General features: G+C 31.3%; 1 protein-coding gene across 1 annotated transcript; it reads right to left on the bottom strand.

Annotated features, from left to right (window-relative positions):
* Positions 1-12,397: 12,397 nt before the first annotated feature.
* LOC136782982 (zinc finger protein 862-like) lies at positions 12,398-14,527 on the bottom strand. Its single transcript, XM_066742758.1, has one exon. The coding sequence runs from the start codon at positions 14,525-14,527 to the stop codon at positions 12,398-12,400; it is 2,130 nt and encodes a 709-aa protein (XP_066598855.1).
* Positions 14,528-18,387: the final 3,860 nt, after the last annotated feature.

Genomic DNA, 18,387 nt, shown 5'->3' on the forward strand with positions numbered 1-18,387 from the left:
TTTCGAGTCAGTTGTTTCTTTAGCAAGCGAGAAAGATTCGTGATACATAAAAAATGTGCTGCACCTTGATGTTCGAGAAGAAGAAGATTCGCATGTCTCGATTTCTCACATTTTGTGAGTTGAAGAGGTGCAATAATTTTATTCTCCTGCCCTTCCTGCTCATCCACCATGGTGAAAACATTAATCGACACATCATTATCTTCTTCAAATTTAGGTATCTGCCTTAATGTGGTTGGAAATGTTATACTTCTGACGTTGAAAACAGATTTAAAATGGGGGTATGAAGATTGTCGTTGTGGGTTTTTAGTTGAAATAGTCGGATAGAGTGCAGCCGTTACAGCCCATGCAAAACATGTATTATCATCACTCTGTATGTTTATCACTGCATGTTTGTTCTTAATATATTTTGGAAGGTCGATTCCACAGCCTGCATGTAGTGGATTATAGTGATTAATATTCACAATTAAATTTAATATTTTTTCCAAAGCCCACCCACTATCACGCTCTTGAAATTCACCTAATTTTGTTAAAATTTTATCTATGACGTTTGTTTTATACCAATCACTAAAAGTATCAGTCTTGAATAAAATCACATTTTTTGTGGAAATATGTTTGATATCACTAATTTCCTTGCAAATAAATTGTCCGTTGAATACCATATTTATCTTAACAGCGCTTACTTTACTGAATACTTTGTTCATGTAGGATTGCAGCATTTCTGATGCTGCCAATAGAAATTCATGTGGTTCGATATAATTAGTGTTTACTATCATACCACTACACATTCGACTTTTAAATGATGAATCAAGATCTTTCCAAATAAGCTTTTCCGCATTAATGCCCGCTCCAATTGAATTTTTATTTTTCGCCGCATGGAGAAGTAACTTTCGAATATATTTTATTTCTGCAAGATTTTTCTGTATAGCATCTGGAGTTGCATTCCGGTTGGATTCTCTCAAATCTCGAATATAATCACGACACTTGCAAACCCACTCGCGATAATCATGCTGAGTTCTTAAATCGGGATTCTTAAGAGCGTGATTTGAAGAATAACTTTTTTCTCTTGCTGCTCTGATTAATCGGCAATGTATCTGAGCAATTTCCGTAAATATTTTCTGCCTTGCCCCTATACGTGCATTGCGGCTAGCAACTCTCAATTTTTTAATGTAATCGCGACAATCACGTACCCACTCACGATATTCATCCTGGCTATTTAAAACTCTATTTAGAAGCGACATCGTAGTTCTTTCCGTTTAAATGATCAGCGTGAAACTAATGAAAAATCTTAGATGGAGAACCCTTCAAATAATCAGTCTCCGAGACACTTCAGTAACATAAATACTTTACGGATCAGGTTTCGCGTTGAAGTAAAAAGAATGCATTCAAGTTTAAAATATACATATATTCTAGATTTTTGATTCATACATATATTTCATATAATATACATTTCTCAGTGCGCATATACCTTCATGATTCATGCAAATAGGAAGTTGTGAATTATATAAACCATCTTCTAAATTATAATTTCCCCACACATATTCATCTACATTACTAATTTCTAAATCACAAATACTCTTTAACCAATTTAACTTTTCCACCCCTTTTACAAAAACCGTATCCTCATATACATATTTTTTTATAATATCTTTATATTTATAATATGGTGAAAAACCATCCATCTAATTTAAGCCATGATGATTGAAAAAGATTGAACTGAAAAAGAAATTCCTTATTCATTGAAAATAATAATTCGTTGTTTTTTATAAAATATACTTACTCTGTTTTCTTTCTCTCCTCTTCACTTAACCAAGTATGTGGAAAGGGGGGTGAAAATAAAATATGATGCACTTTTAGTTCTTGTAAAACTGCAAATTCTTTAACTATAAATGTCTTATCCATTAAATGGAATCCTTCAAAATCGACGAACGTTGGGATCATCATGTTAGCGTTTTTAATACTAAATTTATTACACTTTGCCGTTATTTTAAATATATTCTTTTTTTGTTTCTCTAAAGTTTTCCCCTTCTCTTCAAACCAAGTATTTCAATTCTCCCACTATCCTTAACTATTCTCTCTTTGGACCAATGGCTTTTCTAAAAGTGTCTGGTTAGTCACCTCCCACCACAGACCAAATTTTTCACATCCCTTACAGCATTTAAAAGATCTTGAGGAGCGTGTAGGGTAGTCTTCAGTTCAGTTCTAGCTTTAGAATATTGAATACTACTTTATTTTTTCGCTCAAGTTAGAAAATGTTCAGTTTAAACAGTATCACCCATATAATAGATATTGATGGATTTATGGTGAACAAGAAAATAGTATATAAAGAAGTAGCCATAAAAGATGTAAAAACTGATTACACATATTACACCTCGTTTAAAGTGAATAACACATTTCATGATTTAAGTATTAAAGATCAAAAAAGTGCTAACTATGTGTATAGAAATGTACATGGCATAGAATATGGAAATATGGGTTTTGAAAAGTATATACAAAGTGAAATATATGACTTCATAAGAATTGTGCAACGAGACTATATGTATCCAGTAGTTGCATACAAAGGGGGCACTATAGAACGTGATATTCTAAATTTAATGGGCATTGAATGCATTAATTTAGAATATTACAAGTGCCCCAAGTATGACAATTTAAGGCAACATTTTATAACTTTCAACCTCCCATGCGAACTGCATAAATTAAAATTCAGTGGCAGATCAGGAAAACCAATCCACTGTGTCTACCAGGAGGTGGATGTTTTCGCAAAGTGGGTGCGAAAACAAATAGAAGGTAAATAATAAAAATTAAGTTCGCAATTTACTTGATATTAATAACTTTTTTGTATGTTTTAGAGTCTGTTATTAGCTGAATGGGCTAAATATTAGTTTAATTTGTATTAGTTTTTTATATAAGTTTAATTTGTATTAGCTTTTATATAAGTTTCATTTGTATTAGTTTTTATATAAGTTTCATGTTCGTTTTTAATTATATGATAAATTTTATTTAAAAGACTCTTTCTTTTCCTCTACTCCTATTTCCCTTAATTTAATCTGTAAAAAACAAAAAAAACAAAAAAAACAAAAAAAAACAGAAAAAAGGAAATAAATTTGACATGATTTCACCTATTATTCTTGTAATTATAGGAATTACTTGAGAATTCTGTCTATACGCTAAATTAATAACCATTTGATACTGCATATTTTTTCACTTTATATTTATCGACAGCTTGTATAAGAAAAAAGGAATCTGTATCCAAGGTTCAAGAAAGGTACAATGTGAAATTAAAAGAAGGACCCAAGGAGGAAAATAGTAGGAGGGAATAGAATGGGTATGTGGAGGGAAAAAGACCCTTCAACGGTGTAGAGGTAGGTTGAGAGGGAAGAAAAATGGTTAAATGTGAAATCAAGTTAAATGGCGGGTCCATAGTAGGAAAATAGTGGGAGGGTCTAGGATAAGTATGTGGAGGGAGAAAAGACCCTCCGAGGGCAGGACTAAGAAATCAAAAATGGCAGTCCGTAAGATGCTTAGGACCCCTAGCGGTGTAGCTGCCCCAGTAATTTTCGTGATCGCCACCTAGTGGAGAAAAAAGAAACTTTTTCCTCCACCAACTAAAATACAAAAAAAAGTTCTCTGGGTAACTGTCAGGATAACTAACCATCCGGACCCTAGGGTGATGGGAGAGGGGTAACCCTTAGGGAACTAGTGGACCCGTAGGATAACTAACCATCCGGACCCTAGTGACATGGGAGAGGGGGTAAGCCTTAGAGAACTAGTGGACCCGTAGGATAATTAACCATCCGGGCCCTAGGCTGATGGGAGAGGGGTGAGAGACTCTAAGAGAGAAAGAGAGGGTGAGAGGGATCTCTCTCTCTCTCTCTCTCTCTCTCTCTCACTCCCCATAGCCAAAGCATTTCCTCCGCACACCCGCACCCTCCTCATCACCCAATAAACCCTAGCTCTTAAGAAGACACTTCCCCCCGCACACCCGCACCCCCCTCACCACCATGTCACAGGAACCCAAGACACTTCCCCCCGCACACCCGCACTCCCCTCACCACCGTGTCACAGGAACCCCCTAGCTACCACTACTGGGGATTGCGGCAACCTTAATATAGTTTGTTAAGGAAATTAAAGGATATGCTCTAAGAAAAAAATATATTAATATTTCAGGCGTTATTTCCCGAATAGTAGACTTGTGTTTAAATTCATCATTTCAACTATAGTTTTGTAGCCTTAAAAATTATGAAAATACAAGTTTAAATTTCATCAGGGATTGTAATCCTCTCAATGCTTGAATTTAAAAAATAACTAGAAGTTTCATTAGACAGCTTGAAACCATGGTTGCGGTACTATGTGTGAAAAAGTGAAACCGGCCATGCAAACTGACGAAAAAACAATTAAAGAAGCTGATATTGCATGACATATTCAGAGATTTTTTAATGTGTTCTCGCTAACATTCACCTGTCTACTACCTGCTAGGAAAATTCGCGACACTGAAGCTAGTAACCGGACAAAGCAGCCGATCTGGGACGAATAGGCTGTATGAGTGAAGCACCTGTGGTCCATAAATAAATTTAATATAACATTTTCTTTTTGTAATGCACAATTCAGATATCTTAAGCTTTTTACAGAGATAAGTATAATAACCTGACATTATTTTGATTTCTTAAGTTTCATTTTTGAAATTGAACAATTTTTCTGCGAACTTATATTCCTTAAATCAGCTGTCGTTCAAACGCAAAATATTATTCAAATAAAAATCAACAGATATATTGTACTTGCAATGCCGAATTAAGAAGTGTTAATTTTTTAATTCCACGTTACAAGTGTAGGATTTCAGTTGATTTTAGTATTGTTCGTATTTTACGTTTGGACGACAGCTGATTTGAGGGATAAAAGTGCGCGGGAAAGTTTGTTCGAAATTAAAAATGAATTTTGGAAAAATTGAAAAAACGTCAGGTTATTCTACTTATCTCTGAAAGACTTAAAATATCTGCATTGTGCATTGGAGATAGGAAATTTATCAGTTAAATTAATTGTGTCCAATGTGCATATACAGCCTGCTCATCCCTAATCGGCGCTGCTAAGTCTGACTGCAGGCTTCATCTTCGGTTGCTGTATTTTTGTGATATTGTTCAAAATAAACAGATTACGCGGATGGCAATCCCTAATATAATAGATACCAACTTATTAAGAATTGAATGTCTTGCATGATTGTATAGTTTACATATATATACAAATTTTATATGCTCTCTGAAATTATAACATAAGTTTACCCATAAGAATTGCGTCGTATATCGAGTGGCATACTAGCATTATTTTTCATGCTGATGAAAATTCCGGTTGTAAATTTGAGGCTATTTTCAGTTTCATTTAAGACAGCTACAATAAAAAGCAATATAAAGCCTCGGGGTCCATTCTAATATTTTAGGATACCCTTCATTTTACCCTTAAATGATGTTTCCGTTAATTGATACATAATTATATCAGGTTAAGTTTTCATCGAAATAAGATAACTTTTATTTAAAATATTTTCTCTGTCGTTCAGTAATGCGATCTGACGTGAATTTCATTTGCCAATTCCGACGCCAATTCTGACTTCGCGATGGTATACTGGTAAACGCTTGGGAAACTTATAGTTGAGGGGCAAAATCCCCATCAGATCACAATCCTGTTTCCATACATTATTATTGAAGCATTTCTGTGGGAAGGTTAAATTAAAACATTTAAATGATCTTTATTTTTAACACTAAGCTTCATTTTTTCTAACATCCGAGATAAAAATTTAAAACTGACTACTTAAAAATAAAGATAATAAATAATATGTATTTCTTAAGTACCTTCATCGTTGTCACTGCTAACCTCAAAATCATTGCTGTCATTATTTGTAATAATTTGTGAATTATTTCCGTCAGTATCATTAATACTAAAAGTTAAAAAATAAATCGGATTGAAGGAAATTGTTTAGGTTGGATTGACAAGAAAACTGGCTTACATTATCGAAGAACTTTCAACGTCTTGTATATTCGTGTCCGATTGAATTTTTCTATATAACCTTTTTTTCATATACTCCGAGTAATCTAAGTATGAATAAGGACGCTTTCTTTCACTCTGGTTCATCTCAGATTTTAAGGTAAAGGAAAGCCACAATATGAATGAAGAATGAGGTTAATTCGACCTTGATAAGCAATATTTGCTTTGATTGAAGGCTTCACGCAATAAAATAAGCAAGGAATTAAATAATTAACATAAGAATCCTACTGGTAAAACAATTTTTTTTTTCGATAATTCAATTCAATGAAAGTAAAACTATATCAGAGAAGTGTCTACCATGCGTAGCTTACAATCTCTACAAGCGACTTCACTCAGGCTTTTATTCACATAGATACTGTATGCTGTGCATATGTGGAAATTCTTATCGTTTCTTTGTTTCGCGATCACTGAATGCATCTAATTCCACAACCGCTATGTTAACGCTCACACAGCTTTCGCACCTGATTGGTGCAATCCAAACTTACAAACAATCAGATACGATTACTCAATAAAAAGTTCAATGAGCGGTCTCTTTCTTTATGAATCTACTGATTCATCTATTGATATTCTTAATTTAAAAGCTCCTTCCAATAACACGCTTTTTCGCTAACTTGAAACGTTAAGCTGTATTTTCATGGTACGCTCTGACGGTATTTAGTGCTCTTCATTTTTTCATGTACACACCCTAAACCAAAATCAGATGTTTTTATTACGTGCTGAATTCCTTACCAAATTTAGAATGGTTACTGTTGATTGGATATCTACATTCTTGTAACCAATAAGCGACCAACATTCCAATTCCAGCAAGCGATCTAGCATGTGAAAAAGAGTTATCTGATTACGGCTTTAGTGTGTTTTCACTCTTTGCTTAGCAGTTTGAAAATTGCTGATAAAAGAACAACCGCTATCTTATGGGTAAGATATCTGATAATTCCCAATATTATGGATTTCATTTCTTCTCTAGTATCTTACAATCAAAATAGCACTACAATACGTGTTACTCGTAACGTAGTATTCCATTCAAATGCACATACTGGAATGCCATTTCCTATAATTTTTGAATCTACTTATCCAGCCCTATCCTTTGAAAAAGTATAAAAAAATAAATACAAAATAAGCGACACTTGTAAGAAAATAATATCTCAACTTGCATCTGATTTTGAAACGCTACAGTATAAGTAGCACATTTCATACTATTTTGAATGTAAAAGTCCAGGTAAAAAGAGGAATCCTTTTAAATGGGTGCGTTTAAAGTTATTTAGTGCTTACTGGTCGCTGCAGCAAATGAATTAAAATGACGATCAAAACATAACGCATATTTTCCTCAGCACTTATGAAGCGTTGAGTTGCCTCTCGACATAACCAATATATAGTATATTTTCACAGATATTTAATCAATAAACTTGTCTGCTGAATTCAAATTGATTAAAAATGTATATGTTAGTGCAGTGGATCAAGAGTAAAGAAATTTCAGTTTTGTCAAAAGATCTAATCTGGAATAAGAAAAAAATAGAAGAAAATAAGAAGATCAATGTAAAATATGGAGATAAAAATTATAAATGCAAAATTTTAAAATTAAGCGGTGAGTACTTTTACATTCTTCTTTTAAATTTAAGATCTAATTCCTCTAACTACCAGTGTTTAAAATCTTCATCCTTAAATTTACTTTTATTTTTTATGCTGATAGTTAACAAAATCTCTGATATTGACACTGAAAGGTTTTAACCTAAAACCCGTATCAATGAAACGGTATTATATGTCGACTGATTTCAAATTTATTACAGAATTTTAGGGGCATTGCAGACTGCCCTTTCAATTAAAACTTTAAATTTTTTGAAAAGGAGAAGTAAACTGTGTAAACAAAATTTTACAACACAATTTGCTTTTTCTCTTAAAGTTATGACTATTTTACTAGAAAGGGCAGTTTACGATGTCACTAAAGAGGTATAACGAATCTGAAATTGAACATCAAATAACGCCGTATCATTGAAATGTATTTTCAGCTGTCATTCATTAAGTTGATACGTAGGATACTGCGTTTAGGAGCTAAAACAACATTCCATTTCTAAGTTTATATATAATAACAATAAATTAATTTAAAATCTGAAAATTGCAGAGGATCGTTCTTATTTGAAGAAACTAATTGTGACTACTGATGGAGAAATTGTCAACGATAGTAAAAAAATTACTGAAAAAAAAATTATTACAAGAAGAATTTCTTTTAAACAACACCGAAGAAGTTTTGACAACTTGAACGTCGGAAAAATTGAAGATCAGGGATTAGCTTTGAAATCAATTTTTGATTCGGGTAAAAAAATGTATTTTCATTATATTTCTATCTTTATCGACTTGTTTTCTAACTTCACTCTTGCCTAATATAGTTTGCATTATCTTGAATAATATTATTCTTACAAGCAACTTTAATATTTATTTAAATTATAGGTGAATCATTCAATAAAATGGATCAATTAGAGAATTTTGAATTTTTTTATCTTAATGATTGTATTGAAAATGAAATGGAGAAAATACACAATGAAAATCAGTTGGGGGATGTAAATGACAGACAGAATTTGGAAGAAAGGAGAAAGGAAAGTCAGTTGGAGAATACGTTTAATGAAGATAATTTTGAGGAAAGGCGAAATAAAAACCAATTGGAGGATATAAATGCTGCACAGAATTTGGAAGAAAGGAGAAAGGAAAGTCAGTTGGAGAATACGTTTAATGAAGATAATTTTGAGGAAAGGCGAAATAAAAACCAATTGGAGGATATAAATGTTGGACAGAATTTGGAAGAAAGGAGAAATGAAAGTAAGTTTGTAAGATCTTTATAATGAAGATAGTTTGGGAGAAAGGCAAAATGAAAACCAGAGAAAGGAAGAAAGAGAAGATTAGAGCTCATAAATATTTTAAAAAATCTCTTTGTTTTTAAAGTAAAACACTGTTCTATTTTGTATTGAATATATATCTGTATTACTGTTTTCGAGAGACTTCCTTCTACAATACCATACTTATTAATATACCATTATGATTAAACAATTGCGAGAAATATAAATACGAAGTCGTTTGCGTGTGTTTGTGGTGATATCTGTCAATAAGCACATTACTTAGTAGAACAATTAGTTTAAAAATATTAATTTATTTCTGTACATTTTTAACACTCTGTACGTAAATTTTATACACAGGGTCTTCCTTACGAAATATTATGCAACCTTATGAAGATACAATATGTATTGATGAAAATACTCAGACAAATTTACAAGGAAGTATACCAAACATACACGAATTGAAAACAAAGATTGAAGAATTATTTGACATTTTAAATGAATTACATCCACGGAAGCCAACACAATTGCAAAAGGTAATGACAGTTATCTAGGTAATTGCATAATAAATAGTAATTTTAACTTTTATTTTCATCCAGGTTATGAATGATATAAAATCATTAATTCAATATGGGAATAATTGGGGAGTTGACAACGATAAGGTAAATAATCACTTAGTACAGTTTGTTACATTACCACAATAAATAATATAAAATAAATATTAGAGAGAAATTCTAGAACGTCTCTCATAAATAGACAGTTACTTCCTAAACGGACATTTTTAAATTTTGTTCGTATTTTTATATTTGACAGAGTTTAGTTTTGTAGCAAAGACGTTTAACAATTTTAAAACAGCATTATTTTGGAGATATTAAACCGGATAAATTAGAATAGGGAATCCTGGATATGTAGAATTTCCTATGTAACTTTGACAAACTATATATCTCGAAAAAACAGTTAGAACCCTAAATGTTTATGTTGGAAATTATTTTAATTGTTTGAGAGGATCTATGCTTTAGTATATAGGATAAAATTTTTATTTCAAATAAACTTAAAATCAAATAATTTTATTCAGGTTGAATTGTGTCCGAACTCTAACATTTATGTTAGTCAAGTAGACCTTAAGTATCTACAAATTTGGAGGAAGAAACCTAAGGAAATGATTCGTCGTCTACTAAAGCTAATTATAGACCCAGAGAAATTAAAAAATATGTCTGCATGTGGTAAAAGCTCCCGAGAAGCAGTTCCTAAACATATTTTGTATGCTGTTGAATGTAAGCAAATTTTATTTATATTCAATGCTAGTTAATTACTTAGTTTTTAAAAATATAATTGTATACGTCAAAAATTGCTAAATTTTATACTTTCATTGCTTTCTACAAAGCTATCAAATATTTAAACATTTCAACTGCTTGCTATAGTCACTAATCATGATTTTCTATTACTGACTATAGTAGACACCTGAAATGTGAAAAAATTTGTGAGCCCTGTTTTAGAATTACCAAAAATACATCTTAAAAACTTGTATCAATTTATGTGAATGAGGTTTTATACAAACCGGTGTTTGTTATACGTAATATAGATTTCAATAAAATTAAACTATTCAGGGTGTGTGAGGTGTGTTTCTTAATGTGCCCCATAACCTAGAGAAGAAGTGAAGTGTATGGTGGAGCAAATTGTAGGTTATTAGTTAAAAATTTATAAATAAAGAGAGAGAGAGAGAGAGAGATAAGGAAATGAGAGTGCTATATTTGGTCCTTGTGGCATATTGCACCTTCTTACAGTAATGACATATAATGAAAATTCGCTACCCCTACTTTAACTCCCATTGCCTGTATTATATAGGAATAATAGTCAGAGTGGAGGTGGCGAATTCCTGTCATCTATTATCACTGTAAGAATATGCAATATACCACGAATACCCGATGTAGCTTTCTCTTTTCCTAATCTTCCTCTTTCTCTCTCTCTTTCTAGATTTGTAACCACAATTTGTCCCATCATGCACTTTGCGTCTTTCCTCGATTATGGAGTATATTGAGTGACACATCCTGTATACTACAATGTAAATTAACCTATCCAAAACAGCTAAACTGCACTTTGTAGAAAATTCGTTTCTTCTATTAGCTTAAAAATTATTTTTTATCGGAGGTGAAGGTCGAATAAAATTTGTCGTGCATGTTTTGCATGATAGGAAATATTTCATTCTTACTGATGACCTCTCTCTATCCTCCCACACCTACTGATTTTAATTTCCTTCCGCTAATTAGCAAAGTATTATTTGAATCCCGTAAAACAGGCTATCAAGTTATGCTTTCACATTATATTTTATAATTTTATAAGAATATATTTCTCATTTTTAACGTATAAATTAATTCTTTTCTAGGGTATGTTAAAAGAAATTCAAGCAACTATACATTGAAAAGATATCAATTTACACGGGTGATAAATTTGTTGACATCCAACTTGAGAAACCCAAAAAAAAAGGAAAAGTGAATTTGAAACTACATTATTTTAAAAAATTGATGCATTTATTATTGTTTTCTTTTTCTTGAATTAATATGAAGTGAAGCTGATTGTTCTGATTTAAAAATCACTAAATATAATCCAGAAAATTAGCTTAAAAGTTTTGGATAATATTATAGAACTTATCTAGGCGATTGTTAATATACGGGTGTTTCACGTAAGGACAGAGAGTATCACCGAAGGTGCACCAGCGGTGGAACATAAAATTTCTTTTATCTCTGTAAATATAAGAGATAATTGAATTTTTATGTACTACCTCTGGTACACCTTTGGTGATACCCCAATATATACATTAACAATAGCCCACGTAAGTTCTTCAATTTTATCCAAAACTTTTAACCTAATTTTCTGGGTTATATTTAGTGATTTTTAAATCAGAACAACCAGCTTCACTTCATATTAATTCAAGAAAAAGAAAACAATAAAAAAAGCATGGATTTTTTAAATAAATAATTTACATTTTAACAAACAACGTCATTAAAAGAGATTAATTGCTGTTTGAAACACCTGCTGAATGGAGGCTGTGGCTAAATCTGATTTAGCTAGTATATTGTGAAGGCGTTGAAAGTGAAGTCATGTTAATTCTATTTCTAATGTTAAATAAAAATTCATTAAATAATAAAGTGATAATTGTGGTTTATTGAAATTAATTTATTAATAACATAAAATTAAATAATGGATTCGCTTGAATATAAAAATTGGTCTAATTATTAGTGTTAAAAATCATGCTGCAAACCGTACTGCAAATGGTCCGGCAAATGGTATTGAAATCATAATCCTGCAAACCGTACTGCAAATGGTCCCGCAAACGGTATTGAAATCATAATCCTGCAAACCGTACTGCAAATGGTCCCGCAAACGATATTGAGGAAAAATAGTCCTACAAACCGTACTGCAAATAGTCCTGCAAATGGTAATCCAAATAGTACTGGAAAATTGCCAAAGCAGGATGATTTGCAAATAGTCTTCGCGATCAATTTGCAGGACCTACAAAAATTTCTACGCGGGCACTTATAATTTGATCGTTAATTTATCTCTTCCATTGTTACGTCATCTATTGCCTCGTCGTTTGCGCCTTCATATTCCTCGTCATTTTCCTCGTAACCAGAGACATCTTCATGCTCACTTTCCCGATTTGATTCTATGAAATTGTACATGGTTTGATTGCAGTGATCTATCATATCAATCGTGGGTTCAAATTCTTTGCAAGTACCAGTAATCTTTATATATTCCCACGAACATAAATTATTTCTCAAGGTCGTTGTTTTTAATTTATTTCTATTTTTTGTTTTTGTCAAGTTAACTTTGCTGAACAGTCGTTCGCATTCAGCATTGGAATGAGGCAAACAGAGAACATTTAAAACAAACTGGGATATATTTTTGAAATCTGCATGACCTGGCAATATTTCATAATTCTTAATTTTTACCCAAAATTGATCTATTATTGTTTCTTCTCTTATTTCGGGAGGAAATTGTGTGGTGGGCAAAAGACGCCATTCGTCGTCAACCGATTGGGCTTCGAGCGAGTTATAATCTAAAATACGGGGAAACATTTGCATGAGTGCAGTTAACGTCTGTACTTTTTCATGAAAACGACCATCTATAGCGTAGGCAGGAATGAAGCATTCTAATTGTGCTAACCGCTGGTCGTTAAAATCAAAACGTTTTTTTATTTTTTTACATGACTCTATGTAAAATTTTAAAACTGTTTTGCGAAATATACCTATTTCTTCCGTGTATATCATTACATTGGGTTTATTCAACTCTGCATTTACTAAAATACTTACATAAATTGAATCTAAAGATCGGAAGTGATGTTCGTTAGAAGGATCAATGTCCCATATATCTGTATTATCTACATAACTCCAATTCATATAGAACAATAGCATATCTTTATAAAATCTAACTGCTGATGAATAAAGTAATGGAACTACAACTTTATCGGATTGAAAATATAAATTAAATGCAGTAAACTTAGGAAGTACCCATTGCAAGAATAAATAGTAACATTTGATGAATGGATGTGTGAGTGATTTATAAATTGTTTCCGCTGTTACCGAATGTTCTACCATCCTTTGCTGCGTGAAATACATTTTCAGTGGCTCCCATTGCTCTAATATTCTATCTACTACTAATTTTAATGATAGCCATCGCATTTGAGAAGCATGTAACATCTTATGTACATCAATATCCAATAAAATTTGGTATTCTTTCAACTGATGTTGACGTTTACTACTATTTTTAAAAAAATTATATATATTTCTACTTAGCTCTTCACATTCTCTTGGTAGTGTCTTACATGCATAGCTGGCACATAAGTGTGCAGTATGGCATATGCACTTCAAAATAGTAATACCGGTACAATCGCGAATAAATCTAGATGCTACGGAATTGTGAGCTCCCATCATCGTATTACATCCATCTGCTCCAAAACCGATTATATTTTCTAGAGGAATATTAGAACCGGCAAATGAATTAATAATATTTGTGTATAAACTGTCAGCTGATTCATTGCTATCGATATCTGTATAAATTTCAATTAATTCCCAAAAAGCACAACGAACGCGTTGCAATTCTTCATCGAAAAATCTGACTATAATGCAAGCTACTTTTGTAGTAGAAGCATCTGTGCTTTCATCCGTCAATATACTGAATTTACTTTTTCTTAAAATATTACATAATTTATTATTATATGATGTTGCTATTACACCTGCTAGTGCTGATATCTTTGTTCTTCCTAAACGTAACTTTTGTATTACTTGTACATCCGGAAAAGAATGTTTCAAAAGAGGTACTAAATGTTCTACTATGCGAAATGCTATATTATGTTCCACAAAAAAAGCTGTCAAAATTAATTCCAATTTAATCACTCTCACCTTCATATCTGCAACTGCTGCTGTTACTGTGTTTTCCTCCTCTCTGTATTGTTCTAATCCCGTTGTATCAATATGCTTTTGACTATCACCATGCTTTCGTAGTACACCCAAATGGGGGGTCAGCGGCTGTTTGCACTTTATGCAATATGCTTTTTCACCGCAAACATTACGTCGAAGCCAATATTTGTAGGGATCCATCGTTTCCCATTCATTCCGATACCTTTGGTCCCTCCTTCTTACAGCCACAACTTCTTCAATCATTGGAACATTGGATTCCATTTTAACAATCCTACAAATTGTTAAGAACGACATAATTAATGAATTTAGATTTACGAAAATTGATAATATACGTTTGATTTGAGTAATATATCTTTCGGAGGTTACAAAAATGAAATTTCATATTTTTTATTAATATTATACAACACATAAGTTATAATGTAAATGACAGATATAGAAAAGAGTAATATTTAAACTATATTTTGTAAATAATTTGGATTTACAATTCCTGAAAATTTATACTTTGAAACTTTTCTGTTTCACATCAGTGCTAAATATCACGGTGCAATTGATAATACGCTACTAAAAACTTTTATAATTTACAAATTTCTTTCAGTAGGAACAGATAAATTTTCATGAAGGTTAACTCAGCTATCAAGAATAATACAATGATGTTATTTTTAAACTGAAGCGTGAAATCTCAAGTTTATAGACAGTTCATTAAGTTATATATTGTTTAAACATCAGTATAATAGTTGTATACAAAAATACAAATCCCTACTTCTTTTTACTTAAATTTACTGGTATATACAAACTGCAACAACTATTTTTTTATAGTTTTAAATAAAACACGTAGTATAATGCCCAAACTTTTCTTAACAATGCTAGACTAACTACAGGCACATTTTATTTTATTGCTAAATAAATTATAACGTTTGAAGAGAAAGCTTTTCAATATTCTCCGTCCTGTATTAGAACATCATTTATAATTGATCGAATTAATGTTATTTCCATTTTGACGTAGCGTTTTAAAACGAAATACTTCTTTCATAAGAAGACAGCAACGTTACAAGTTGCAGCAATTAGTTGTTACTACTTGATAGGAAGCCAAATTTACTATACTTATTAAGTAAGAATTTGATTTATATTTATTACTTTACTCCATTACATATTATAGTAAATCATTTTTATCATTAATAACGTGTAACCTTACTTAGTCATCATTTATTCCTCTAAAAATAAAAAAAATGCACACCAAACAATTTTTCTTCATAAAGCTTCACCCTTCGAAGTAATAGGCGCATTCACCACACTATTAACGGACATCCGTTTATATATATACTACAGAATAGAAACAGTCGAATTTTCCTTTTGCATAAAAGCGCAAATTATTCAATTTTCTCATAATATTTTCTCGTACATCACTAGATAATTTCATGACGGTTTTAAAAATGTATATACATTTAAAAATCCGGCTAGAAATAGGAATGTTACGCTGGAGCAACATATTACTGCTCTTCTTATGTAGTATCGATAAATGGAACCTCTTAAAAGTATTATTAATGTACTTAATTCTTTAGAATGGTTATAGCATTGTTAAGAAAAATTATACAGATCTTTTATTTTTAATTTTAACAGCAATAAATGCTGTCTAATAAAGGTAACACGTAATGTAAAAAATTATTTGCTAGTGTGTATTATGGAGTTAATTATTAAATATGAAACGACTATTTAACTAAGAAGTTGAGTAAATTTGACTTGTATTGTTATGCGATAACATTAATTTGTTAGAAGTTTTAATTTTTGTCTTTTATTATAAAAAATATCTTCCGTTTTAAAATGCTGCGTTAAAATAGAAATTACGTTAATTCGATCAATTGTAAATGACGTTCTAATACAAGGTGGATAATATTGCAAATTTTCAGAAATGTTTACGAAAAGTTTCACCAAATATTGTACAAATGTTACTCTGTCAAATTCTCAAAAATATAATAAATTTTTTTCTACTTTAAAAAAAAATTAATCTTTCAAAGTAATATAGCTTTTCACGGGAGTTTTCTAATTAAAAAAGATAAATCCTCATACTTACTCGTTTATTTCTGCAAAGCCTGAAATGTGTACACCACTCTTTTATTTGTTTTTTCCTTTTTCTCTCTTCGCCTAAATATTGTAATTATCGAAACTTAATGTTTTATCTTCAACTCACTCCCGAGCACTAACTGCTTCTTACTTCAAAATATCTCTTCCCCTTTAAAATAAAAGCATGCTTGAATATCGGATGACATTAGGTGGGAGTAAGTTTTTCGTCCTTCCAATCAGAGCACTCAAAGATAATGAAGTTACTTATAATGTTTTCATGCTTGTCATTCGTTCATTAGTTTTAAGAGGAGGATACTTTTTCATGGAATGAAATATATGAAAGGATTTTTTTAACCATTTTCCAGCTTATTTGCTTGCTTTCATATAGTTTTTAGCATATAGTTAAAGCAGTTAGGCCCGTTTCAACCATACCTTTAACGGAGGTTTAATTTGCTAAACTCAAGCTAACAAATAGTGTCCGTGACATAAGCTATACCAGTTTAACTCGTGGTTAGCTTAACTATGTCTGGTTGAAATGGCCCTTAGTGTATTTCATCTTACACGATCAAGGGCATTTCATTATAAAATAATGAGCCATATTGCTATTTGCATGCTTCATTACAAAAATTACAATATGCTACAAATAGTTGTAAATATACATTAACCTTCCCCCCTAGTGTGCTGGTGACATAGTAACCCGAGTCAAAATCTAAGATCTACTATAAACCTAAACGTTACTATCAAAAGGATAATTTAGAATTATACCAGAAGCTATTTTGTATACAAACCAAATCCTACAAAAGTCAGACAAGTATCGGAAAGTGAACAATTCAGCAGTGTTTATAACTCAATAAGATTTCTAAATTCCTGCACAATCGATTTTAAGTCTTCCGGTAGACTTGATAGTGGAGAATTTAGGATTTAGATTCTTCATACGTTAGGCTTTTATAAAACTTTAGATTAATTAAATATTAAGCCTATATAACTGTGAATTTCATTATATTTTAAAGTGTACACTGCAAATCATAAGTGTATTGTTTTCATGCACATAAATGCATTCATTTCTTGTAGTCATTTCCGATCCATTTTAAGGTGTGTTATTTCTATAATACACTATGAAATATATAGTTTTACATGTTTTGCAACAAAACCAACTTTCTAACATTAAGGAGAAACCTATACAGTTATATTTACACTGTATCAAATTGTACCTCTCTTTTATACTTTAAATTATTTCAACCTATACGTGTAGATTAATGTACAATGTACATTGTATTGGCATGAAAGGTTTTATAATTTTACAGCATACATATATATATATATATATAGTCATTACGTACCTTTCAGCTGAACTATCTAATTTTTCCTTGTGAAAAAATCATATCATTCTTGACGGGATTCGATCCTGGGACCCTGTGAATACTAATCCAGCTTTTAACCCACTCGGCTATTTGCTATTTAACAAAGTATAGGTTTAAAATTGAACTTTTCAGGATCCCACGCGTAAAAACGATCAGATCTCAGAGTGTCAGAGTATCCCTATGAGAACATTTGTTAATTTAAATGTTTATTACCATTGTTAACGGTTTTACAAATTTCTAGGAATCTATTTCTCATATATTTTTAAAAAATGTGTTTATCCCTTCGGAAATGTTATATAATCCTTAAAATAAATGTAAATGAGTAATTGGTTGTTTAATTTATTGCATGTATATATATCACAATATAACATGTAAACTTTTAAGCGTTAAGAGGGCTATAAAAGAATAGCAATTTGATTAATGCTAAGAAATCCTGGAAAAGTCTATTGAAAGATTTTATAAGTTGTAAAAAGAATTAAATAATATTTTTAAGGATCGAAGAAGATTTGGCTACATTAAAATTCTTCTAAGACCTTACTGGAGGATTGTTTAGGTTTAGTTAGAATTAAAATAGGATTTTTAAGGATTGAAATGTTATTTTAGAAGTAAAAATAATTATTTCAGAACTCTTTAGGGTTTTTTAGAACTGAGGGAGACTTAAAATTTTGTTTCGGGAAAGGTTTATTTTACGCTAAAGTTTAC

Source organism: Prorops nasuta, unplaced genomic scaffold (genome assembly GCF_024137725.1).
Source record: "Prorops nasuta isolate Cenicafe-Biocafe unplaced genomic scaffold, Cenicafe_Pnas_1.2 PNAS00031, whole genome shotgun sequence".
Classification (NCBI taxonomy): Eukaryota; Metazoa; Arthropoda; class Insecta; order Hymenoptera; family Bethylidae; genus Prorops; species Prorops nasuta.